The 27,753-nt window shown below is 36.0% G+C and overlaps 1 protein-coding gene across 4 annotated transcripts in view; it reads right to left on the bottom strand.

Moving 5' to 3' along the window:
- The window catches only part of CLSTN2 (calsyntenin 2), a 334,315-nt gene that overhangs the window by 185,268 nt on the left and 121,294 nt on the right, over positions 1-27,753 (bottom strand). For all 4 annotated transcript variants that reach the window (XM_065844300.2, XM_071812444.1, XM_071812442.1 and 1 more), the window contains exon 2: positions 9,845-9,967. In XM_065844300.2, the coding sequence (XP_065700372.1) occupies positions 9,845-9,967 (123 nt within the window). The remainder of the gene's footprint in view (positions 1-9,844; positions 9,968-27,753) is intronic.

Below are 27,753 nucleotides of genomic sequence, written 5' to 3'. Positions count from 1 at the left end.
AGCCTGGACTGGTCATATAATGGAAGAGCCTTACGGTAGGTCAAAGAAAAAACAAAGAAGTTTTCAACAACTTTTGAAGATATTTAACTTAAAATCCCTGACCATGAATAGTTGTGAAATGTGTAGAACACAGTAAATGTGTTCAGTGCAAAATGCAATTTTAGGTCAGCCAACACTGTTCATGGTTTTTTTTCAAACGTGGTAAGACATTTGGGACTAGTAGGTTCAACACTTCTGGTTTGTTTATGGCTTAAACTTTAAATGAAAGTTGTAAAAGTCAATTAGTAAGAAAAAAATTTGAGCGTAACACAGCTAATGTAATTAGATCAAAACATGAGCCACTTCCCTAAAGAGAACAGATGAGTCTGAACAACTCTGGACACTAGACTCTTACTACTGAAATGAAAAGCTTCATTTTGTTCTTCTGCTTTTAACTACAAAAGGTAAAAAGTAACAAACCAAGTTACAGTCCCAACAGTAAGATTATCAAGGTTGTTTGAGGTTTTGTTTGTTGGGGGGAGGGGGGGAGGATGTTGGGGGTTTGAATTTGAATGTTTGTGGGGTTTTTTGGTTTGTTGTCAATTTTGGGTGTTGTGTGGGTTGGGTTTTGGCTTTTTCTTTTTTTTTTTTTGGGGGGGGAAGGTGTTGTGTTCAGTGTTGGGGTTTATTTCTTGGTTTTTTGTTTCGTTTGCTTTTGTTTTTTGTTGTTGTTTGTGTTTTTTAACATCTGTTCTTCTGCCACTTAATCTTCTATAATATCTGAAGATCAAAGGAATATAAAAAATCCCGGAGGGACAGTATGTGCAGTCAAAAATCCATTAGAGCTGGTAATAAAAACTTTCTTTTAAAAAGCTGCGCAAATTTAAAGTAAATTAATATATTGCAATTGGTCTGGAACAAAGACAGATGTCCAACAGCATGACAAGACTGAATCCCTACCAGTCTCTTTCACAACCTCTCCTCCAAAAATTTGTTCACAACAACAATTAACCAGAAAATTAAGTCTCACAGAGATACAGTTTCCAAACAAATCGAGGGCAGACAATACAGCTTCTTATTGAAGTGGTATTCAACTATTTATTTCAAGACTGCATTTTATATATTTTAGCATGTCTAACTGTATTAATTGTATATAACATAAGCTGTTATATTTAAAAATACTAAGAGATGTCTGATATTAGTGTCTACTCATTTTTTTATACACTCTAAAAAAAACCACTGAATGACAAATAAAATGTACCTACTCGATATATGGTGTCAAGATTCACAAGGGACATGTGGCCTTTCATGGCTATTACGTGATTACAGTCAACACAGAACTGTTATACAGGATAATACAATCTGGATCTGAACCACTGCCAGGGTGTTCACTCCACACAATCTGGTCATTTGGCCATAAGGGTGAGCTGGAAGAGTCAGTCGGCTGGCAACCAGTTTCGATGTACTTTCTTCTGAATTTTATATGAGCATAAGACAAATAAAGAGCATTTATAGCACAGCAGTCATACAAAGATAAACAATTGGTGTTAGGAATTTTTATTTATAACTGATATTTTGTAGGCCTCCATTTTTGTGTGTATTCTACATTGCCATAGTAGTTAAGAGTGCAAAGAACAGTTTATATAAAAAGCTAAGGCTCCTTTTCAAAAGTAAGTTATTTTGAAATAAAAATATCACTCTAATACAAAAGCAAGGCTTACACGAAACGGTGAATCTCATTCTCCTCACTCAGCTGAGAATAAATACTCAGGATAAAGAATATTGCTGGCTGACTTCAGCCAGGACACTGCTATGGAGACATGACCAGTTCTTATAAGAAGTAAAAGATTTTTGAGGTCAAAATCATAACATTCTTATGACTATCAGTATAATTTAAAAGAATAAAATAAGGAAGCACAGACTGTTATTTTTTTGAATTTCCTATAAAATTTGCCAGATATAATTAGATCTGGTTAAGAAAGAGAGTTTATCATTCCTACATCATTGCATTTTGTTTTATTAAGTTTTTTTGTTTGATCTTGATTCAGTTTAAATGAAACAATTGTTCTCCAGAATTGTTAATGACTCTATATTGCATTTCTGTCTTTCACAACAATTAGGATGTTACAGGTGAAGCTGAAGATTTTCAGCAAACTAGCAGGAAGGTCAAAGAACACCATGTCTTTCCGTTTCCCCTTTCACAGACAGGGCTGCTAGATAACAATAGTTCCTACAATACAATTCGTTTGAATTTGGCATAAGTTCTATATACTGGTGGTTTTTACGTAGAAAGCTTCACTTTGCTGGATTATCTAGCTATCACCTAGTTCTCACTGACAACATTAATAAATTGTTAAAGATTGTATTTTTTTTATTAAATGTGATGGTACTCACACAACAGGGCTTCAGTAGTTTCAAAGAAGTTGTGTGTGACACAAAATCTACATCCACACTCAGAGCAGAATAGCAGCTACCAATTTTGAGACCTATAGGCTTCGTAATTCCAGTACTTCCCATTTAGGTTTACCTCCAGTGCTCTGAAGAAAGAGCCCAGAAGCTTTACGACTGACACTATTTTCCTGGCAATTTCAGTTACAACCTGTTTTTATTAAACAGTATTTTAATTAAGTAGTCATTTAGTACAATACTTTGGTACAATAAAATGACAGATTCTGTCCATGTCCTAATATATATGTTGCATATCCACAGTAATATCCTGCCCTAATTTTCCAAAGATCAAGTCTTACCTATAAAGAAAATTATTCAAAACAGTTTTAATTTAATTAACATCAATATTTTCCCTATGTATTTTGAAGGTCCAAGTGAATATACTAAAACCACAATTAGTTGGTTACTTGACTTGTTTCTTTCTGACTTTGAGTAATTTAGCATATTTAGGTGCAATAAAGTTTTCCTAAAGGTTCTCATCCCTTACTGTTTTTGTCAGCCAGAAGCAACTTACATTCAGTGTCCACACATTAAAGTGTAATTTTCTTCCCAGCCTTTTACTCTTGCAATAACAGACTACACAGCAGCTACTAAAGCTCTATTAGAACAGACTGAATTCTTGGACCTTTAGACTTCTTTTGAGATATTCATGTGCCTACATTTATTTCACTACTGTCAAAATGACTAAGAAAGGCCATAAAAATTAATTTGCAAAAACTTCAAGAAAAACAACAACAACAACAACAACAACAAACCATACACACACAAACAAACAAAATAATTCTAAAAAGGACCACACAAATCCCTCATCTCTGAATTTCAGGAACTAACCAACAGAGGTCACTGTCAGAGTGATATTTTTTGGTCCATTCTTAATCTGAAGCTTGAGTATTTATCACATGAACTGGAAGATGAGTAGTATCCCTTAGGTCAACACCAGCATCTCTGGAATCAATTACACTACTGCCAATCTTTCATTCTACCTTAGGTTATCATGACCATGAAGAGGTTTGTTTTTTTTTTTCCTTTAAAGATTACAGTCTTAACTAAGTAAGCTACATAAATAAATGTAAGCTTCAAAAATAGAAAATACAAGTTTAAAAAAATCAGCAGGTGATTTGTTATAAACAAATGCAGTACTTCATGGCTTCACTTACAGTTATTTTGATCATGCATAATTTTCACAGTGAAATATTTAACACCGGTGAATTCTGGGCATCATAAACTTACAGCATGTTTTTAGTCTGGCTGACAGTGAGTTAAAAAACAAAGTATTCAGAGTCACAATGCAAAAAAAAATCCATATTTTTCATGTTGTACCAAAAAGACTGTTTCTATTATTCATGCTACTACTTATCAATAAAAACAAACAAACAAGAAGGCTAGACAACTTCACAGTTAGAAGCAGAGAAAAGGAATTTTGTGTTCAGCCCCTGGGTGTAAGTGGACTGACAACTACTGGATTTGCTGTGGTGCAGCTGAGAATACACGCTCCTCTGAACTGCTGAAATAATGAAGATGATTTGGGAGAGTTTGTGGATGCAGCTACTAGTTGGCTTTTCTGTTTTTTTTCCTCCCTATCCTTTACAATGATTTCAGCACAGACGAAATGCAGTCAGAGACCAAGACTCCATCTGCAAAGGAAGTTTGATTTACAGCTGTTTCTGAAATCCAGAGTACCTGTCTGTGTGGAGCCAGGAAGACAGACATCCAACCTTTTTTTGAAAAAAGGCTATTTTTAGATCTATGAAGAGCATAAATGCAGTTTAAGACTTAATGGGCCCAGCTTATTGTGGTAAAATTATCCAAGCTTAACCTTGGTGAGACACATTGCACTCAAGTGCAAGTGTATCAGCCTAATAATGGTGACACAGGGGAGAGTTAGGCTCTTCAATTTCAAGGTGAAAAGGGCATTTATCATTTCAGTGTTCTGAAAGCTACCTCCTATTTCTCTGCTTCAGGTGCCTGTATCAGTAACACAATGGATAGCCTCAGCCCCCCTCCCATCCTCATGATGTTTAAGATGTTCAGGAGCTTCTAGGGAGTAGCAGAAAAGGCTGTTGCTGCAGAAAAAAAAAAAAAAAAAAAGAACTAATCTGCTCTGCCTGGCCATGGTAGATAGGACAAAAACTGTCGGGCTAAAAGCGCAGTACAGAAAGCTCAGGTTAAGCATCATGGAAAACAGCAAGTGTGCTGAAGCATGGAAGAGACTGCGCAGGGAAGCTGTTACATCTCTGTCACTATAGATCTTCAAGACTAAGACAGAAAACTATTTATCAGGAATGATACAGATATAATGGGTGCTGCCTTGGCCAGGAAGATGGCCTGAAGACATCCTGAAGTTCCTTTCAGATCTATTTTTGCACAACACGGCTGATGAAACAAAGTTGCTTTTGTTAAAATGCAGATAGATGTCCTTTCCAAATAGCGTTCCAAAATCCTACAGCATTTTCCGAGGGCTTCTTGCTATCACAGAAACACAACATTGCCAAATAAATTCAGATGATCTCACCTTATTTCTAGTCAAACCACTCCTTAGCCCGAAAGGAAAATCCTCTTCAGTGATTTTCCAGCCTCTTAACCAGTGTATAATTGCTGACTGTTGTACGGCTCACCCTGCAGGTCAGTGCAAGTCTAATTCAAGTTACATTCCTTCTTTTGTGTAGATTTTAGATTTTATTATATGTTTTTAAAGTGAGATTCCTCCAATGGATTTCCCTAAATTAGATAATAAGCTCATACTGCACCAACACAATACTGTTTTTGAAGGGAAGGATGGAAAGTACAAACTATTTCAACAGCTCTTGCAGTTTCTTTGTGTTTTTTGGGCTTTTGGTTTTGCTTGTGATTTTTGGTAGTTTGGAAAACTACTCATATTACTTCCCATGTTTAACCATTTGCTATGGTATTTTCAAGCTTTCCTTCATAAGTAGAGGTCTGAAAGATGTACTTGCATGAAAAAGAAAGTGACTATGTTCATATCACAATAATTTTAAGAACTGTGATTTTACATATACTCCAATTACTGCACAATTCACAATAAATTCATAAGATAAAAAGACAACACAGACCATTCACTGCAATCTCATGAAAGTCTTCATGCTCCAGTTATGAAATAGGCTGATCACATCTGACAGCCAGCATTTTCACAGGCACATTTAGTCCTGTTAGTCTCGCTCATTAGTCCTCCCTGGAAACACAGACCTGTTGAGAAGGTAAGTGCACAGAAGATTCCTTTTTCTCCTGTCATCACCCTTGATTTTAAAAATTAGGCAGAGGTGACAAAAAAAGTGCAGATTATAGTAATTTTCTCTTGTGACCACTCTGTGAATAGGGGTTTGACGTGCACCATAATGTATGAACTACTAGAAGGGGTTGACAAGACAGTTAATAAAAGATTTGCCTTAGTGGCCATGAAGAGGAAAAAAAAGCACAAGTATTAAGTTTCCAGAAGAGAAAACAAAAATACTGTCTAGAGTTTAGAGTAGATCTATGACACAACTAACATTTAAACTAAAAAGAATGAGAACATGAGAATGGGCATAGAAAACAAACCAAAGCACTGAGGGCAGATAAGAATCATTGATGAATACCAAATGTGTCTTAATAGTTTAGTTTTGCTTTTATGCTTAGTAATAAAGTGGTTATTAGGTGAAAGATTATTTGTTCAGGTGAAAAATATGAAATTAATTAATTAGTGTGCACCAGGGCGATCGACAGGAGCAAGGTGTACACTGCTCAAAGTATCCCTGATAATACACAGCTCAGAGCTGGCAAACCCAGATCACTTCCAAGCTCCCCTTGCTGAACTTGGATGTTTCACCGTGAATGGTACAAACAGCCCTTCCTGGTTCCTTTAAGCCAGGACTGTACAGCAGATTTGTGCTTTCCCGCACGGAAAGAACAGTGCAATCTCATTATCTGCTGGTATCTGCTATGAGTGCACGTCTTGTCATCATTATAACCCTAGAGACCACAGTCCTAGCCTATCTACAGATATGCCAGACCTCAAGGCTAACTTTGTTTTATAAAGCATAATGCAGGCAATTCGGAGACAAAAACTCCGTGAGGTTTATAGTCTCCAATGCACAGGCCCAGCACGCTTGTTTTGACATGACATAATTTCTGGCTTGACAATACTGCACCTCCTTTCTGAAGCTCTCCTTGCCTTGACCATAAACGTAAGGACTACCTACCCTTACGTCCACAAGATAAGCATGGCTGCAAAAGGGCTAACTGCTTACTAGCAAGATATGGAAATAAATATGGAATTAAAAGGTATAAATTAGTAAATAAATGCATGAAATAAATAGACATTCCACCTGCTGTGACCTGTCACCCCTTTCAAGGCTAAACTCTGTAAATTTTCCTCAGCCTGTCACTGAAGGAGGATGAACACTTAAAAGGGAAGAAATTAAGAAAAGTATGAAGATTACACTGTCCACATAACATCTAGCAACATGGGTATCTATACAGGCATTCCCTAGGAACATCGATCAGGTAGTTAACTTGACAGTTTTCTTTCTGTTGCTAGTTCAATTTTGTTTCTGTGGGAATTATGCCCATATGCAAACTGAAAGGATCTACAGTAGCTGGGTTGGGGGGGTTTCTGTTTGGTTTCGGGTTTGGTTTTTGCTGTTTTTTTGGATAGGTTCTTTTGTTGTTTGTTTGTTTTTATTTCTTTAAAGTCAAAACCACACTGATATTACTAAAAAAAAAAATGTCTCCTTCTGTAAGCTAAATACAAATACTGATGGAACAGCCAATAATCTGCCTGTAAACTATTGCAGTGGCTGTAGTTTCAGAGGAGACCTAAGTAGATATCTAAGCACAGGTCAGAAACTGCCCTGATATATTCTTGAATTTGGGCCTACTAAAAAAAAAAAAAAACACACACAAAAAAAACCCCAAACAAACAAACAAAAAACAAACAAAAAAAAAAGAAATCAAAATACTGTGTATTTATATATTTTTTTTTCCTTTTTTTTTTTTTCTTCTCTACAATAGTTGGACAAAATACTGCAAATATGAATAGGGTGATGGGAAAGGAATTGTCAGAGCTCTGATTGTCTGGTACAACTGAAGGCTGACATATTCTAGAATTAGTCTTCCACACATATATGGTCATAAAGTAAATGCCACATTCCAGTACTATTAAATCTACAGCTACAGAATATTGCTAATGTTTTAAAAGGCGAGAGTCTTAAAAAAAAAAAGTCACATAGAAGTTTTTCCAAACAGGTAGGGAAGCCAGGTCCTTCAGGGGAAGTAAGGCCTCAATCAGTATTACAATATTATATCTGGATTGCAGATCGTGAAGCTAAATGTACAGCATTACCTGGAAGTGAACTATTAATATCAGGGAATACACATGAAGTATTTTCCCTCCCAGAGTTCATAATACTTCTTAAAATATAAACCTATCTAAGGTAATCCTTATCACAAAAGCCAGTCTCTGTCTGTGCAAGTTCAGTATTTCAGAGGATGATTTTCTACAGGAAGAGTAAATCACCAATTCATGAAAAACATGTTAATTGTCCCAATGTGAAAACAAAAAAAACCACAAAAACAAACAAACAAAACAACAACACACAAACAAACAAAAACAAACCAAAACAAACAAACAAACAAAAAAATCAGGCTAGTACATCCCCAGTCAAAGAGTTTGTAAACTTATCAGAGGAAATAGCACATATGAATAACATTCCTGTAAAGATCCCAAGGGAATGCAAGTAAAAGAAGCAAATATGGGATGGAACATTCATAGTAATGGAAAAATCCTCCAAAAAATAAAAAGGGCATCTTTTCACAAGGAATCGATCCTCATTCCAGAATAATTCTTCCTGAAGATTTCACAGATATGTTTAGTTTAACAAGGATTTCCACCTAAGTTTACGTTACTGTTTTCCACAAACATTTGGAAGAATGAGTATCTGAAAGTTTCCATTATAAGAAAAAAGTGTATTCAAATCATTATGGATAACCATTTAGCATTCAAAGTCTCACTCCACACTTTTTGTTTGCTTCTTGATGAATGCATGAAAAATACTTTGGAAACACTTTTTCCTTTGCTTCAGAAACTACTGACTGAGTTAAGGACACCTTCTCCTGAGCATCTTTCTACAAAGTACGCCTGCTCTGATTATAATTCATACCTCCCAGTCAGAGGTCTACTTACCTCTGAATGGACACTGATTATGCCTCCATTAGCAAATAACCTGGTGCCATAGGAACTGATCAGCAGACAAAAGTGTTTCATGCTGAGGTTGTTGTATCCATATGCATACGCTATTGGAGGCTTTTACCTCTGAGTAAGTTTAGCAGAGTCCCCTCCACTGAACATCCACAATGCATGTTGAGGAAGAAAAGCATTTTGTGCAACAAAGAACCATGGGGTGCCATGAGCGACAAACCAATCTTGAGATTAAAATGAGGTTCGACATATAAAAAACATTTGAGAATCCCTGTTTTGCAGTGTGAGTTTGTCTATGATTTTGTGGAAAATGGCTAATAATAATTCTTACATGAAGCTATAAAATGCTGTTTGGGTCAAGTACTCCTTACTGAACATGACTGTATTCCACAAGAACAAGGATACTCACCTTTGCTAGCTCCTTTATTTACGAAAGATGAACATTCCTAGGCAAAATAATCCTTTTAATCCTTTTAACTACCTCTTTTTAGGATCTTCAGAACAGCTGTCAAACCTTAATATTCACTCTTTTCTTTAAAACACATTTTTAATGAAACAAGGAATTCAAGAGAAATCTTGCTTGACATGCAAAAGTAATATTTTCTGCTTAATGAACTAATAATATCACAGAATAAGTGTCATGAAAAATAGCACTGATACCAGTAAAAACTTCTATATGACATACATCTATCATACAGCAATCTGAGTAAAAATCTTCAAAACCTCCATTAAATTTCCTGTCCAAGTCTCGACAGTTATAAAGTACTAACACAGTAACAGAAGATCTGAAGAACTTTAAATATTTGTCACACAGTTTGTCCATAGCCAGGGAGCAGAATAGGAAGAGGGAAAGCAGGGGTTGTTATTAGTAAACAAAATTAACTATGCATTACTACTTTAGGCAACTGTAATAATTCATTTCTATAAAAGCAAATTCAAATTTAATTATATAATTCTTGTGTTTTCATTAAAAATACATTGATAGTGGAAGCTTTCTATATTATGCTGTTTATAAGCACTTCCACTTCACAACAAATGAGCAGACACATTCATTATAAAAGGTCTATGGGCCAACACTCAAGTCCTGAGTACTCAGATACTCAGCCGCTAAACATTTCCTTCAGATTACACTATCTCTGCACTTCAAACTCATTCCTTATGAATGCTAATAACTTAATAATGCAATCTATAAGCTCAAATGCTGCTGTTAACTTAGGTTCCTACCTGCAAAGGGAACAGGTGCATCTTTATCCAAAGCAACAAGGGGAGGATCCAAAATTACAGTGTCATTATTTTCAGTTATGATTCCGTGGTACGATGTCTCAATCCAGGGCTTGTGTTTGTTCACTAGAAAAGAAATAGCATGTCTAATTAATTTGACTTGTGTTTTACATTCATTTAGCTCACTTTATCTTTCAAGAGAAATTATTTAATGTACATTCAATATTAATGCTGTTACTCGAAAGTCACAAGATCCCAAAGTGCTTTATAAACATTCAAAAATTAAACCAGCATTATATGCGTAGTGTACTGCAACTCATTGAAGAGAAAAACAGCATTTACAGATATCCCAGTTAAGACACTAAAAAAGGGGCCAATTTTCAAAATATTTTTAATGTGTTCCCAACTGTAAGACATAATTAGTCAGACACTTTTGAAGGCATTGCTTTCAGTTGCAAAACTCTGATGCAAGAGGAAATATATCCAGAGAAGCACAACTTTTATCAAGACAAAGGCACAAAGGAGGGCAGGTGAGAACACTGGACTCTCTCATTTTATGTTTTTGGAAAAATACCTAAAATTATTTTTGTGTTCTGTACATTGTAGACAAAAAAAATAAACTTGTACATTTTAATCACTTTAAAGAAAAGTCACCACTTCATTTCTGTTAAACCAGCTTTAGTTGTGCTTAATGGGATCTGAAGTTTTTCTGTAAAATGTGTCCTTCAAATACAGCTGTTGAACATTAAGATATCTGATTTTGAAGTAAAGAAGAAGATCACACAAAAAGACACTTTTAAATAGGGGATACACCATGCATCACCAGATTGTCTTACTCCTGAATCCTGTCAACATGCATCCCTGTCACCAGCCTTGTCCTCTTTATTGGGCAAGTAGGAAGATGCATTTTCCCTTTCCTTTTCATTGTGTAGGAGGCTTAGCTTTGCTATGCTTATAAAAAGCATTTTGTTCCTGCAGCCACAATCTGAATGTTATGTTTTTGGAACTCCTACATGAGTAATACAATGATGCTAGCCTAAACAAACTGCAATTTAAAGAATGTATTACCCCAGGCATGCAGGAACATTGCACTAAAGAATATTTACCACTTTTTTCACTAAGTCCAGGTGCAAGGTAAATTTTATACATATTATTTAGTTGTGTGTACCAGATGCTGAGGAAAACATCTGGTAAGAACAAATCACCTCAAAGAGGAAGAGTTGACATAGTAAAAACAAATTGGAGCAGATAGGATTATTTAAAATAACCCCACTGTAAAAACACACAAGCAAAATCCACATGCACACACACAACCATAAACTCTTTTCTGCCTTGCCTTATGTACAGTTGCCAGACAAGAGTGAGTTTCAAGTTTCTCCTACATAGTTTCTTCTGTGTGAAGAAAGTAGCAATAAATACCAAGACAAGAGAGGGCGCTGGCCACAGTAGAGGAGCTGGGCAATTAACAAATTTTGTTCACTGGCTATTTGGAAATGCAAGCAAATTTATGACTAACTGAAGTTCATTCTTTTTCTTTCTTGTTTGTTTAATCATTAGGAAATTGCAGACTCAGGAAGAATGATATGAGGTGCTTTTAAAGCTGAATTATTTTATATTCTAACCACTAACATGAGAACTTTGAGTTCATTTATATGTTGCAGTATATATTCTTTCAGAAGAAAGCATACTTCACTGTGGTTTTACCCATTTTTGCAATAACTAAGCAATGGGAAAATTAAAGTGGGGATGTGTCAGGGAAAGGTGAAATGGAAAAGAGGGAACTCAAATCTCCTCATCTTGTAATGACTACACAGCCTGAGGAGAGATTGGCAACTTTATGTAATAGGATGAAGGCCAAAAGTCTTGTTGATGCTGAAATATGAGAAGTGATGGATGCAATTTCAGAGCTTTGTATGGCATTTGGGATTCCAGTTTGCAGGGCAGTTGTTCTGTATCTGTTATTTGAATACGTGAATTGCCTCAGCATCCAGACACATAAATATGCTCCACTGGTACTCAGACTCAAAGGCTATGATTGACACATGCTGCACACAACAAAAAGCAATCTCTTGATTGAAGCCGGATACAATTTAAAAATAATGAACTAGCAAAAAGGAATTTGCATGAAAAAGGAACTCCTTATGCAACTAAAAGTTCAAGTACCAAATCCAGCTTTTTCTTGCTCCTGGTTATGTTAATTGTCTGAACACTCACCAAGAACAAAAGAAAACAAAACAAACAAAAAAAAAAACACACCACAAAACAACAACAACAAAAAAACCCTCTACCAAAAACCAGCCAACCAAACAAAAAGCCCCTTTCCTCCTACTATACATTCTACAGAATAGTTTTGGATGGCACTTTTGCTCAAGAAACCTTTTTTCCATTAGCATCCCATGAGCCATAACAACGGTAAAATCAGTGACAGAAATGCAATTCCTTAAATTATGTCGGAGTGAGAAGAAAGTACATTAGTAACAAGTTCTACAACTTAGCCCTAGATCTTAGAGATAAAACACAGTAAAAGGTCAAATTATTTGCAAGCTCTTACGAGGTGCATTTCCAAAGGAAATATTATGGCTACACAAGCTTTGTATAACCTGTGGCACAGAAATTTTAAAATAATGGAAATCATCCACACTCTTTGGGAGTGCAAGACAATTGTTCAGATACAGGCTGTATTTATGTTTAGAGGAATAAATTGTGTTTTATCATAGATAACATATATAGAATATTAACAGATCTACTCAAATCTCATGACCCAAGTAGATTTTATTTTTTAAAGTTTCAGCTTTTTGACAGATACCCAAAGCCGTAGCTGAAAAAAGGACTTATTTTTTTACTATAATTGATTAGAACCTAAGTATCTTAATGTAAATATATACATTTAAACTTTTCATTTCCATCCACATTTAGTTTAAAATGCCCCCCAAACTATATTAATGTTGCATTCTTTTCTCATTTATACCCAAACCAGTCAAACTTTAGGTTGGGTTTCCAAAGACATGGTAATGCCACACTGCATTTATTGAAACAAAATAAGGTGGGAACTTGTTATTTTATTTTACAAAATAGAAGAGGCGTGAATGGTTAAAAAAATGACAGAATGTTAGGGATTGGAAGGGACCTTCCGAAAGATCATCTAGTCAGATCCCCCTGCCGGAGAAGGAATACCTAGATATTGTAATGTTTCTCAGCAGTGCTTACAATTAACAACACTCTATAAAAGAAAGTGATAAACAAACTACATTTTTGATCTGCTTTTGTTAAAGATGATGGAAGAAATCTATATAAAGATTTGTGTGTGAAGTTTCAGGAACTGTGAAAGCAAAGTACTATACAGTAAGTTAAACTCAAAAAAAGGAAACAAGCTGGATACTCAGCAGGTAAGACCTATACAGGAACTCTTCTCCCTCTTAAGGCATATTAAGTAGTATCACATTAACTCTAAAACTGTAAAAAAAAAAAAAAAAAGAAAAAAGAAAAATTGAGAGAAAAGTATGTTTTAATCTTTTTTACAAAAGATCTTACCTGAATGCATTTATCATTTACCTTTTCCTTGCATTTGTCTAGCTGGGTAAAAGTTGAAATCAGTACAATGCCTTCATGAATTCAAACACACACCTGTTTAATAAGTACAGATGAAATACAGCTATACTGTGGGTGTTTGTTTTGCTTTGGTTTGTTTGTTTTTGTTTTGGGGGGTTTTGTTTGTTTTAAACTTGCCTCCTTTCCTATAATTTAGCAGCTATTCATATAAAATCATAATGTAAATAATTTCTAGCATCTAAGATAAGGCAATTAATCTTTTTCCTTTATTACAGTTAGAGGTCAATTCATTAAAAATTGTATGCATCATTTACACTGCATTTTCATAGTCTGGCCCACCAAAGCTTGTGATTACAAGCCTTCAGATGTAATTAAACCGTCTTGCTAGAAAACTGCCACTTCGTGTTCCATCTGCAAATGCACTTGGCATGTAAAACAATTAAGCAGAAAAAGGCAAAAGAAAAACAAATTTATTCTGTAGAGTCTGCAGGAAACCTCATGTACCCTGGAACATTGTCTTTAAAGTCAGTTCAAGGACGCACCTCAAAATTTAGCAAAATTAATACAGAGAAAGTCCCGGAATCACAAAATACGCCAAACTCCTGCATTCTGTTTTTATGCCTTTTTCCCATCCTCTGCACATACAGTGCCCTGGGCTTCACCCTTTCCAGATGGCCAGCTCACAAACCCACCCTGCTACCTGTCACCTGATAAACAGTAACAAAACCAACCAACTCTTCATGCCAAACTCCCATACAAACTGTGATTGCATCTGAGCACTTTCCACCTGCACTGAATTGCCCATGGGAAGCTCTGAAGCAGAAACCAAGAACAAAATCACAGAGAAGACGCTGATACGTCAGCAGTAGGAAAAGAAAATATCAACCACCTCCCACCTCAAGCTCTTCGGCAATCCAACAAAAAGCCCTTTACTATGAGTCCAGGTACACAGACCACTGTGTCTGTAATGTCTACAGCATTAAAAGTCAACTGCCTGCTTTATCAGACTGCAAGACACGCACAGGGGTTTCTGAAGGCAATCATACTCTCTGTAAATTAAATCTTTCAAATCTCAACACCTGTGAGCACAGATGCAATTTGTGAGTGTAGAAGTATTATTGTAACTGGACCACAATATAGAAAAAATGTATGAGGACATCATCTTATGAGGAAAACCAACATATTTTCTATAACCCAAGATAGACACTCGTTTCAGGCGGGGGAGTGGGTGGAAAGCAGCATGTGTAAAAGGAATACAGCACAACGGTATTTCCAAAATTCAGATGGTGTCTGACTGAAAATCTTTATAAAATGTCACTGATCCAAAAATAACACTTCATAAAAGAACTATGAAAGAAAAAAAAAGTGAAGATTAGGAGGTTATAATCACTGACACTAGGGCAAAGTCAATATTGCTTATTTTATTTAACTGCTGATTTTTAAATTTTAGGAAGTTAAAATTTGAGGTAGAAAAATATAAGGGTTAAGAACTGCTTTATGGATGCAAATGTTTTATTTAATTTTTTCCAAAATAACACATAGAATCTATTTTCCCTTTAAAAGTACTGATAATACATTCTCTCATATCTGTATCTAGCTTAAAGAGGCTGTTGATTCCAAGAAAATTGGCAGAAAATTTCAGCTTTCTTACCACTTAGTTCAGCTCTCAATCCTTTCATCTGCTAACTTCAATGAGCTTCAGCTCAGCCCGTTGGAATCTTGTCTAAGTGTCAATGGCCTTCCTCTAAAAATCAGCCAAATTGAGGATGCTTAGGGAACCTTTTAGACATATGTATGAAATCCCATTAACTTCTGTAGAATATAAGAGTCTGAACCTCATGCCTTATGCAGTCTGCACTACAAGCAGCAAATATTTATCTCGTACAACAAAGAAAGAGAATGCTTCTAATGCTTTATTACGGGCACAGTGCTTAACATAAAAAGTCCTAATGATGCAGTTGACATATCAACATCTACAACGCACAGTCGTTATGGCTGAAAAAATCTCCTCCCCGGATCCAGATGCCATTGGTTTGGCAGTCCGCTCCTACACACTTCGTGGGGTGTCACTTTTCTGGGTAAATACCAGAGTCAGACTTGTGGGGTCACCAAGGGTTAGAGTTCATTGTTCCAAGTATTTCAGAAAAAAAAGGCCACTGAAAAATAGAACTTGTCCATTGTTAAAATCCCCTGACTTTTTCTCTGGATAGTTTTAATAGGCCTGGCACTGAATCAAGGTAGCAACTTCAAAGGGGAAGAAGAGGTCAGAAGACTATTTTGATTCACGAATGAGGCTTGTGCCATGTTCACTCTAACATGAGCAAGCTAGAAGTTTTGAAAACTCAAATCCTTAACAGAAATTTGGTATGAGTCACCAGTAACTCTAGTAAAGGATATACCTGATACTGATATTCCTATATCTGGAATATTGCAAAGATTGTTGTTTCAAGCAAGTCCTGTTCACATAGTTCATACACATGACTGTTGTGCACAAGTAACCTTTTAACACAGACCTCAGTTCCTCCAGGTTGCGACCAGAGATGCAAACCTGGATTTCCTGCACTGCCTGCTCCAGAATGGGCCTGGGTTAGAAAGCAAAGACAAGAACGAAATCTAAAATCTCGTAGAGCAGCAGCTAAGAACAAAGAGTTTGAAAGATAGGCAGATTTGGGGGCTCAGGTTGCTAAAGAAATGAGAATTAGGAGTTTGGCAAAGAATTCAAATCTTTAGAAGGCAGAGAAAACAAGGACATGGATAAATGCATTTTGAGGGAAAAGAAACTAAGCAAGAAGTGGAAACTAAAAATGGCTGGCAAGTAGAATTAAATAAGTGTTTGCATTTTACAGGATTAAATCTCTCTCAGCATTAATAAAAGAAACATTGAATGCTGTATTTCCCCACATACAAAAGAAACTGAAAACTTTCCTATAAAACACATTTATATATTTTGTCAAAGACAAATGGTAAAGAAGAAATTTATTCTTCTGTCTCGCACTTAGCTCTCCATGTGATGTCATTGCCTCAATTACTGAAACATCAGTAGTTATGTTCTGGGTTTACTTTTAGATAGATAACTTTAAATCATAACACTTTATGTGCTATTATATAAAACAATAAAGTGAAATTCCTCCCCCGATTAAGGCAATGTAAGCTTTGACACTAAGTTACGTTAAAGCAGAATTCATATAATTTATGATACGTGATTATGAGACATGAACTCTTTGGAGAACATTTCAGCTAAAGAATACATTATAAGCAATGCATATCAGCAACATTAAATTACTCAGTGGAGATCTTACAGATACACTGGCACTGGTTTTAACATACTGCACAACAAAAACCTATTTTGCATGAAATAGACAGCATGAGAAAGTCTTCTGACATAAGCACATTTTCTGGTTCCCAAGAGAAGGCCTTTCAATAATGACAACTCCCATTAGCAAAATCTGTTCTTACATTAAAAAAGGGGAAAAAATGAGGTGGATGACTCCTTTGTTAATAGCTCATTCTTATTACAAGCTTATTTCACCAAAAGCATCAATTGCCTTGTCTAATGAATTTGATAATATTAGGCAGCAACCTATAGGCTCTTTCTGTATTTATTCTGATGATTACGTATCTGTAAATATTCTTGATTCTCATATAAAACCTGTATGTTCTGCATTTCACTCTGAAAATGGTCACTTCTTTTTCTTTCTCTTTTTCCCCCTCAACATCCTAATTCCTAATATCTAGATTATTTGAAACATATCAGTCTATCTACATAGAAATTAGGTTGCAAACAGCCTAATTCAAAAGTACAATCCACACATTAGCAAATACTCCCTCCTCATATCCACATTTATGTATTTAAATAATAAATTATGAGTACAGTTATTGTTCAGAGTGAAAACGCAGCAGAATTTGCCTGTATTAGGAATCACAATTACTGAGCACTGAGCCCTATTCCAGTCAGAGCTGGACATTGCACCAACAAATAACACATTCCTGTCCCCATATGACTCCAACCACAGTGCCAAGAGGCTTGGTAGATTTCAGCCTCTTTAGGAACGACAGCAATCTATCAGCTTCCACAATGATTTAAGACAGCTTTCCAGCAGTAATCCAAGTAACCTCCCTGTACAATTGTCCCTCTCACTTCAGCCCATTCATATAAACGAGTGAGGAAGGAGATATCCAAACACAGGAAAAAAAACTTGGAGATCACATGAATGTATAGATTACCTTTATTCCTTCCCTCTGTTATTAAACGTAAGTGAAGCCACCATTCTGGGCTCTCCATAGCCTTTCAGATACAAAGGGTTCTTTTCTGAGGTTTTTCCTCTTTCAAAAATGATTAGTTCCTGTCTATGTTTCTGTCCTACTCACACAAAGCAAAAAAAAAAAAAACCAAAACACAAGCCATTTTTAGTGTTGTGGCACACTGTACAAGAGACCACACTGTAAATAAAAAACTATGGCAAGACTGAACGGTCTTCCTGACTATTTAAAACCAGACAGTAAAATCTCCTCATTGTTAAAACCCACAGAAGGTCTGCAACTGGGTCACACATGGAAGATGACAATTACCAACAGATTCCTTCTCTCTGATGAGGGATGGAATGTTTCACTCACTTGCATGGCAACCAAGTGACATCTACTACAGTGATTCCTGTTTCTTCCCAACAACAGGCATTACGATTGGGCACCTCCTTTTCTAGTACAGCCCTGCTGCTCATCAGGTAGCACATGCACTCTGGGAACAGGAGTCTCATTAATTCCATGAAAGTCACATGTGGCCCATGAGTTATGGGTCCAGCCACTAGGTCTGCTGACAGGACTACAACAAATAGGAAAATATATAGGAAAATAAAATAAAAATAAACATATAAATAAAAAATATATAAAATATATAAAATATATAAATATATAAATAAAGTAAATAAAATATATAATATATAAATAAATAAAATATATAAAATATAAAATATATAAATAAAAAATAAAAATATATAGGAAAATAAAATAATGATGGAAAACTGCTTTTTTGGATCATGATGTAAAGCATCGTATTGTGCTACAGAATATACGAGAGGACTGCCAAGCAGACAAACGAGTGAAATAATCAATGGCTAGACACAAAACATCCAGCCCTCAGGCACCATGCATATGCATGCATATTGTTTAGAAGCTGACAGCTCAGCTATATTTCTCCACCAAAACCAAAATACATGTCTCAGAGAAAACATCTAATTTTGAGAAACTCTGAAAGACTGGATGCAATCAATACTTTTTTTTTTTTCCCCTCCAAATAAGGTATTATATAATAATTTTGCTCAGAACAGCTTGCCATGAGTACTTGCATAAGATATTACCTTTCTGTCTACAAATTCATTCAGCATTCATTTCTGTCCCTAATCTTAAAAACAGCTAAGCTTCAATTCATTACTTATTCCTAGATAATTACATAGATCATTTCTTAATTATTGCTAATTGTTGTAAAGAGAGTTTCCAGGGCTTTGGCCAGTGTAGAAAAACTTGTTTCTCAAATGGAAGACAGAATTATGGAAGAAAAATGAAGTTTCATCTTCTACACATTTTGGTTTTTTTTTAGTTAATTGATTATGGCTCTTATCTAAGTACCAAATACTATTTTTCCCAGTTTCATCACTTTGACCTTAATTACCAGCTACTTCTACGAATTGCTAATAAGTAAGAATGATTTTGATCCATGACATACCAGCTTTTGTCCTACAACATTGCAGATGGGACACACTTTATTACAAATTTCATGTCAAGCTTTTTATTGCAAAAGGTATGGAACGATGAATGATAATTATATATTTTACAGTTCATTCACTTCAAATTGATCATTTCATATTCATTACTCTGGTGACAGACATGTCCTGTCAGTTTTATCCCTTATTATGCACATAATATCTGCATTTGAGCAAGCAACAGAATTTTGAAAGAATACTTCAATCAAGTTTCCATTTGGAGAAAACATCAAAAGCCACCAACCTAACTTGTTACATTAACTTTAGGCTGCTGTCAAAGGAAGAGTTGACTAAAGTCACATTTCTGGTATTTCTTACAACCTGATTGAAAAATTAGGTTTGGGCATAAAAATATACAACTATAAAAACTGTTCCTATAAAATCTGAAGAAAAGGTTAAAACTCCTGGACATACTTTCAAGAAATAAACTTCATTTTTTTTTTTTTTTTCCCAGTATTTCAGATCTTACACATTTCACCACCCAAATATCATTACTTTTGGTATTTCAAAATGTCACCCTAGTTATAAGTCAATGATTACTTGAAAATGCAGGTAACATAAAGCAGGACTTTTTTTCTGGGCTTCCTAAAGCAAAAACTCCAGACAGTTTCTGTGTATCAGTTCCAAGCAAGAGCTCTCTAGATGCTCTTCTTCTGAGGCTTGTTTCCTCAGAAATAATTGCTGATAATCAGTACCTTTCGTCCATTGATTCCATACTCAATGATTTATTCAAAGGACACTCTGCCCTCACAAAATCTGACTTGCTAATAAAAAAGTGGTCTGATCTTCTTGCTTTTAATTTTTACATCCCCCAAAACAGGTTCTGGCTCCAACATGTGAGGTTATAAGAAATATGACATGTTAAATACAAAATAGATGAAACAAGTGAGTATAGTTCAAAGGCAAGTACACATAAAAAGCCACAACAGAAAATACACCTCAATACAAACCAATAGAGTATAAAAGCTTTGTGATAACCACAGCTGAACCATATCAATGAATGAGAATATATGCTGGGTAACAATTAAAGGGAAATGAAGAAGACAACATTCTGCAAATAAATAGAAATCCTAAAGATCTCATGGTACATGTGCAAAGGCAGAAAGGTCTGAATGTCACATCCTCAGCTGAAGTGTACAACATTTACAATTTTTATTTTAACTAGAAACACACTTGTAACTGTCCAGAATTTCCTGTGGATTAAAAAAACCAACCAAACAACAAACACATTTAACTCCAGGTTTTTTGATTACTTTGAAACTTCATTCATTGAAGATCCATGCACAGTAACTTGACAGCAACACTTAAAAGCACTAAAATTGTTATATATAAAAGTAAAACAAGAAGCAGCAAAGATAATTAAATGTTTGTATCAAGCTTGGCAAGCCAGGAGAGTGCCTGCAGCTACATAAATGCGGAAATGATACCACATCATCATGTAAACACGCATTTAACAAGGCTGATGCAGGGATTTGGCAATTGGCTGTGTTTATATCAGCACATCATCAACACTGCTCATCAACCTTTACTGTTATAGCACCGATAAAAGGAGAAAAAAAAAAAAGGAACAAAATTACAAAATTTAAGGTAGTCCACATTTCCTAAAACAAATAGAGTAGAAATGTAATCTATATTTTTCCCCTAAGAAATCAAGATAAATGAGGAGTAAAAGAAAGGAAAAAGAAAAAAAAATACTAACTTGTCTTTAGGAGGAAAAAAAAAAATTATTGAATTTGTATCAGTTATAAAATCTACAATCTCAATTCACTTCATGTTTAAAGCAACTGAAGGCACCTGTCTGACAAAGGTCAAAGCACTGCTATGGTTCAGAAAGAAGAAACAAAAGTGGACCACTTCTATTTGACTAGTCTCATATATCAGTAGTCCCCAAACACAAAGAAGAAAAAAGTGTGCTGTCAAAAGGAACAAGTCATCAAGAGGAGGGCTTCACAACCTTTCAAAAGTACCTTCTTTTTCAAAGAAAAACATTGAGTGCCTTTACATTAAGGATGTCAACTTGAATCCACCAGTAGGAGCTGTAGCTCACTATCCCTAGTCCCTTCTGGGGTTGATCCGAGCTCAGAAAAACTGGGCTCCCAGATGATGGAGGGCAAAATGCAGAGCTCACATACGTCAGATCTTGAAGGAGCTCTGCAAGAGCAAGGCTTTGGGAGCCACTGCCTCTCACAGATACACATCAGACAAGATCATTCAAATGTATCAAATGTGTTCATACATTTTAACAAGATGCAGATGACAGAGGGAAATGATGACAAGCAAGCTGCCCTAACACATGCTGCACATATTTTCACCAATGTTACCACTGATACTACAAAGCACATTTGCATAACAAAGTGGTAAAAACACATGGGCCTTTCGCTTATATCATTGTGAGGAGGAAATAAAAAAAAAAAAAAGTCACTGAATTTTCTAGGTAGGGTCCTTGTTAGTTCAACACTACCGTAAGTAAGAGTCATGTCAACAAAAAAAATCATCAGCTCACTCCTTTCGCTCTTTGATAAAATTAAAACTGAACAAAAAAGCAAACTCTAAGATTATTGTGCTGATCACATTCTCACTGGAGTTAGAATAAGTAAAATCCCAAGAGTTTAAGCAACTGATTTAAAGGTGACAATGAATCTATAGACATTATAAGCTCAAAGGTATGCCTTACTTGCCGTGCTAGATTACAACTAATTGGTTGAAAGTTTTTGTGCCCTGCCTTTTGCCCCATGTTTTCCACAGATAACTCTGCTCCCCCAAGGCAGAGACTTTATGTCCAGTTCTGAATCAGCTGCTGAACTACTTCAAACTTTCAGCTTGGTGCATCAAGATAAACAAAATCCCCTTACAAAGCAGAATCTCAGCTGCTTTCCTCATTCCTCCCCTTGATCACAACTCATCACTACTATTACAAAAAGTAATAGTAACTATTACTATTACAAAAAGTATTTGTAAAAATTACTCATAGCATTAAAAAAAAAAAAAAAAAGGCAGTCATATTCTACAGAGAAATGTTTTAGCCAGGTTAATTACTAAACCTTTTTTACATAAGCAGGAAGAGTAACCCTGTGCAAGTCATAATTTCATGGACACTTGAGAGCAATGTAAATCAACACTACTGCCAAAAGTTTCACTGGCTACAGTGTTTCTGTAACAACTGTCTCACACCAGCATCAAAGGTAAGGCAAGCAACAAACAAGAAATTGACATCTTCCCACACCCTCACCTTCCCCTCACAATGATGTCCATTAGGAAGTTGCTTTCCTTCGGAGGATATAAAAACTACCTGGAGGATTCTGCAGATTCATAAAGCCTCTGTGCAACAAACAGTGCCTCAAATTCCACATCTCAACTATACCATAGCAATCTAAAATAGTATCACAGACTTCAATGAGATTACTCTAGTCTTAGGCCAATATACCAGCCACAGTCATGTTTTCACATACCTAGGAGACAGGCTTGAAAAATCTTTGGTGAATTAATCCCAGTGAGACCCCAAGGCTACGTCTAAACTAATTCGAAAATTCAATTTGTGTCCTTCCAGTTTCTGATACTGCTTCTGATTTTATCCTGTGGTCAACTTGCACTGTTTGCACCAGAAACATTAATGAGAAGCAGTCCACATGAACCTTCACCCCAAGTACCCAATTTCTGCTGTCTGCCTTCAAAATAGATTGTCATCTTGTTCCAAATGCATTTTGCAGACCAAACAGGAATATTGGTTCAGCTGCTTCCTCTTCAGAAGAGAGCAGAATCAGAAATCAGGTATCCTCATTTTATTTCTTGTCTTTATACAAACCTTCCCTTTGGCAGCTAAACAAACAACGTATACATATTTGGTAAGAATGCACAAGGAAATGGCTTTACAATTCTTTCTCAGAACTTGTCACTAAATATATTGCAGTAATACTTTTAGTCTTTGGACACGAAATCGTTAGGTATGGGCTATTACTTGCCTTATCACTACATTACTAGATCATAATGAAACATAAAAGTTCTCATCAGCATGCACATTTCTGAAGTGCAGTGGTTTGAAACTACCCCTGTTACAGCGTCTAAGCATTAGCACTAACCAAAATGAGTAACTGTTTTTTCTTCTGAACTAAACAAGGTTAAAATAAAAATTCTTTTTACACAAGAGATGATGACTGATGGCACATGGCTGAGACAGTGTTCAGATTCAAAAAGCATCACAAGGATTCACAATATCATTCATAGCAGAACATTCTGCTAGCAGAGACATCAGTATACAGAAAATATTACTACTGCAATGAGTCTCATAGGACTTGTATGGTGCATAGCCAACAGTGAGCTGTTATTCATTGGTATTGCAATTAAGTTAAAAAACTAGTAAGATTCAGAGGTTGTGGGGGTTTTGTTTGCTTGCTTGTTTCTTTTGCCTGTGTAACTTTTTGATTATAAAGACAATGAACTTTGTTCCTGTACATGTGTCAGTGTTTGTATCCATTTATCTTTGACTGCTTCTGATATTGATCAAAGGATCTTTACCTTTTTCCTCTTTCTTACTTTTTAGATCAATATTTTCTTTTATTTCTTTTTTAATATTGGTTTGGGCATAACTTTATATAATGGCTATGATGTGTCAATACAAATTTCTCCTCCACGAGGAACGATGCACATTCAGGTGGATCATGATGAAGTGTATTCAGGACAACACTGAAAAAAGAAAATGGATGGGCAATAGTTAAGAGTACTTTTTATGCTTTTAAAAATACTTTTATCAATCTTCATCTGGAACAGCAGTTACTACAACGGGCCATATGCAGACCAAACATACCTTCTTTATAAGGTCTTTCCCTCATAATTTCCTTCTAGATGTTACTCAGAACATAGGCATATAAACATAGTTGTATAATATGAAACTTTTACTGGAGATCTAACACAGTAAGTGCTATCATGCCAGATGCTGAAGTGAAGAACATGATCCGTATTTTTATGAATAAATATGGTTCTAAAAGATAATTATGAGTATATTGTAATATTCAGAATGCATTCAAAAGAAATCACTTGAGCTGTAACTGAATTTACGAATGCTACCAATCCATTCCTGTGCCAAGTCAAGGCTCTACCATCAGTTTGACTTTGTAATGAGGTCACAAGTACTCATGGAAGCACTTATGCCTCAGCAGGGAAGCAATAACTGCTTCCTAAACTACCTCCCAACTTTGAGAGTCCCAGATGTGGCAGTTGACAGTACCAGCATGGATTCAAACCTGCAGAACCAGGAGGTGTGCTCTGCACTCAACAGAAACAAGCATGTAACTGACTAGACCTAATGTGGATTTGACAACAGGATAAAATTTGGCCCCAGCCCTGAAACAGAAGTAGAATTCTTACTGTGGTCTCAACTGTGTTTTCAAATAAGCCAAATCAGGACAAAAAAAAAAAAGCTGCAAGAAAAGGAAACCTCAGGTGCTTCACAGGTCTCAGCTGGGGCCACCCCAAGACAGCTCTCACAGCAGTAACCAAGTGCCTGAGTTCAGTTTTGTTTTTAAAGATCTTTAATCACTTGTAGGTGTTCTCAAAGCCCCTAATTACATCTACCCAAATTCCAAAGCAATACAAAAAATTAATGGTTTATACTTAAGTGGCATGATACAAGTGTTTCGGATGAAAAGCGATTGGAGCTTCCATGTTGGCAAATGTTATGTAGAAAGCAAACTTGGCAGACCAGGCACAGTTCCTCCTGACCTCTTTGCTTGCCCCATGCACTCCACTTTGAATTCTCAAGCTAAAGAAATACCTCCCAAAGCTGCACCTCACTGAATAAGAAAAAAATAAACTATCACAATTCGCTACTACATAGTTTCTGAATTGTGGTAACGGCTTTCTTAGGAAGACATAGTAGGCATGCTGACAGGAATTGTGGGGCCACAGAACTTCACTTCAATGGGCATAAAACTGAGATGCCACGATGCAGTGACTTACTTGGAAATAACCTGCCTCATCTCTTGCAACAGATTATTGAACAACCGCCAGTCTTTTTCTCTCTTTCTCTTAATTTAGACTTCCGGTTTGCAAACAGAATTTGCAGGTGCATCCATTCTAATCCCTGAAGAAGCTGAATATTGCTTTTTTATTAACAATAAATGAAAAAATAACAGGTAACTGTACTGGGTGTGGGTTCGAGGTGTTGGCGGGGCTGCGGGAGCAGCCTCTGTGAGGAGAGCCCAGGGCTGCCCCGGGCGGGAGAAACCGGATCCAGGCGGTTCCAGCCGGCTCTGCAGCCCCCCTGCACCAGCACAGCCCAGCCCCTCAGAGGGGCCAGTGGCTCCTCTGGGAAAATGTATTGAAGAAAATTAAGTACATAGTAAACTTTTGTTTTTAAAAAACAAACCTAAACAAAAACAAACAAACAAACCCCCTTGAAAAAACAAACAAACCTCAACACCTGCTATTTTGGCAGTTTAAAATGAGTAAATTGTAGATATAAAACCATTTAAAAATATTCTCTCTCTGTATAGCCACCCTATTTGAATAGAAGCATATTGTCTTTGTTCTTTTGTTTGAAGACATTACAAGTAGCTTTGTGGCTGTTCATAGTTCTTGCTATTCTCAGTAATTTGCAGATCTCCTCAAATCCCTATAACTTAAATATTGCTCTATGTACCTTTTATAAAAATGAAACCAGAAATCTGAGCAACATTTCTAGGTGTGCATTCAGTATCCCTCAAATACTCCTTTAACATTACTTTATTCAGACAGTAAATTTTTTGCAGATTTTCTTTGTAGCCATAATTCTGTTCCTTTAAGTTTTAAGTACTATCATTTCCTTGACTTCCATTCAGATGTTAACAAATGAGGTTTTTAAAAATTAGGAATGCATTCCAGTCCAGTTCATGAGATCTGTAAGCCCTAAGTCTATGTATATGAAAACACATCATGTTTATAAATAGATCTCAACTGATGAAATTGTAATTATTTAGGGACAATAAAAAGAATATCAAACCTTATCTAGGTTTTTATACAATATGCATTAGCTACAGTTAATAAAATGGATGCATGTTTAAACAGTGTTGGACAAAGAGTGTATACTATGCTCTGCACTGAATGTTCTAGTCGTAAGTCTTTAATATGAGTCAATTGAGTTATGGGCATACATCTGTAGATTTTCAACATATTAGGACAGATTAATTTGCTGGATCAGTGTCTGCATAGATTATCTGCCATGTGAAGTGCCAAACTGCCAACTGCAGAAGATAAGCCTGTCAGAGGCAGTTCTACTTGCAACAATAGTAGGTACAGAAGTGTCATTTGTAATAAATCATACTGGTTACTCTTCGTGATGGACATTTTTGTTTTGTTTTGTTTTTTTGTCCAAAAGGCTGCATGGAGTACACTGGCATAACTTTTCAAATGGAGAAGAGATGGGCATATAAAACCAGAAGCAGTGAGTATGTATTGCAAGTTGTGGACAGTATCGTGGGAAAAAAAAAAAAAAAAAAAAATCTAATCTGCTATCTGCAATATTTGTGACGAATCATGCGACACACCTGCAAAGCAAAGAAAAGAACTGGGAGCAAAAGTGTTATTTTCACCCACAGTATTTTGGAATCACGTGGAGAACACGTATGTGCGGGATTTGTAAAAAATGGGCTAGCTGGGTCAAGAAAAAATGGGTATAAGCTTAAACGAAACTGAGCAGAAAAAAATCAAAATCAGTCCAGCATTGTTACAATAACCCCACAGTACAGTGGGGACAGTGGAGTCATGAAATGCAGAAGCATGGAGTACCTGCCCAGCACAGGAACTTTCTTATGCTTTACTACTGATGAAAACGAATGACAGAATTTTTTCTTGCTAGTGTATGTTATGCCCTTTTCCCCCATCCTGAAGTCCTTTTTAGATTCAGTCTGAGAATAACAGATTGCTACAGTCTGGATCTACAGGGTTTTTAAACTCATACTGCAGAGATGTTGTGCCACAAGGTCTTTAGTATCAGGTAACCCTCTCACACAGCAGCCTGGACTGTGGCTACTGCACAAACACAAGCAGAGAAATCCTCATACTCTTTCATTCCTATTTCAGCATCCTAGTGAGAGTTGTGTATCATCAGCATCATGTCCTTCTTTCTTCAAAAAGAATGAACGTAAATATTTACTTCCTATCTACAAAGCAGATCTATAAGCTCCAGGACAGAGAACCAAAAGAGATCATAGTAATATGTCATTATAACACACACCCCCACGCATTAAGTTTGGTATTACTTCAAACTAATCAGTTACAATATCATAACCAGCTTAATGCCAGCGGTGTTTTCACTCAAAGAAGCCAGACGTAGAGGTACAATTAGACACGTATTAGCAGACTCCCACAACCACCTTTATTGCTTAAAGAGATATTCCCTGTACAAGCACCTACCTACAAGAACTACCTTTAATGAAAACTTCTTTAGGCAATCAGCCTTGTGAGGAAGACCTCCTTCACAAATCCTCACTCTTTTAGTGAATGACATTCTCTAAAATATTGACACTTTTCCTTGCTGAGACTGGTTGAGATCTAATCCGTTATCTCAGGCACCCCTACAGCCACACGATTATGTTGTTGTGTTCATATTACTCCAACCTAATGCCTACATACCAA

The sequence above is a fragment of the Patagioenas fasciata genome, chromosome 9 (assembly GCF_037038585.1).
Source record: "Patagioenas fasciata isolate bPatFas1 chromosome 9, bPatFas1.hap1, whole genome shotgun sequence".
Classification (NCBI taxonomy): domain Eukaryota; kingdom Metazoa; phylum Chordata; class Aves; order Columbiformes; family Columbidae; genus Patagioenas; species Patagioenas fasciata.
Note: the sequence above shows the minus strand (reverse complement) of the source record. Positions and strands in the feature narration are given on the sequence as shown.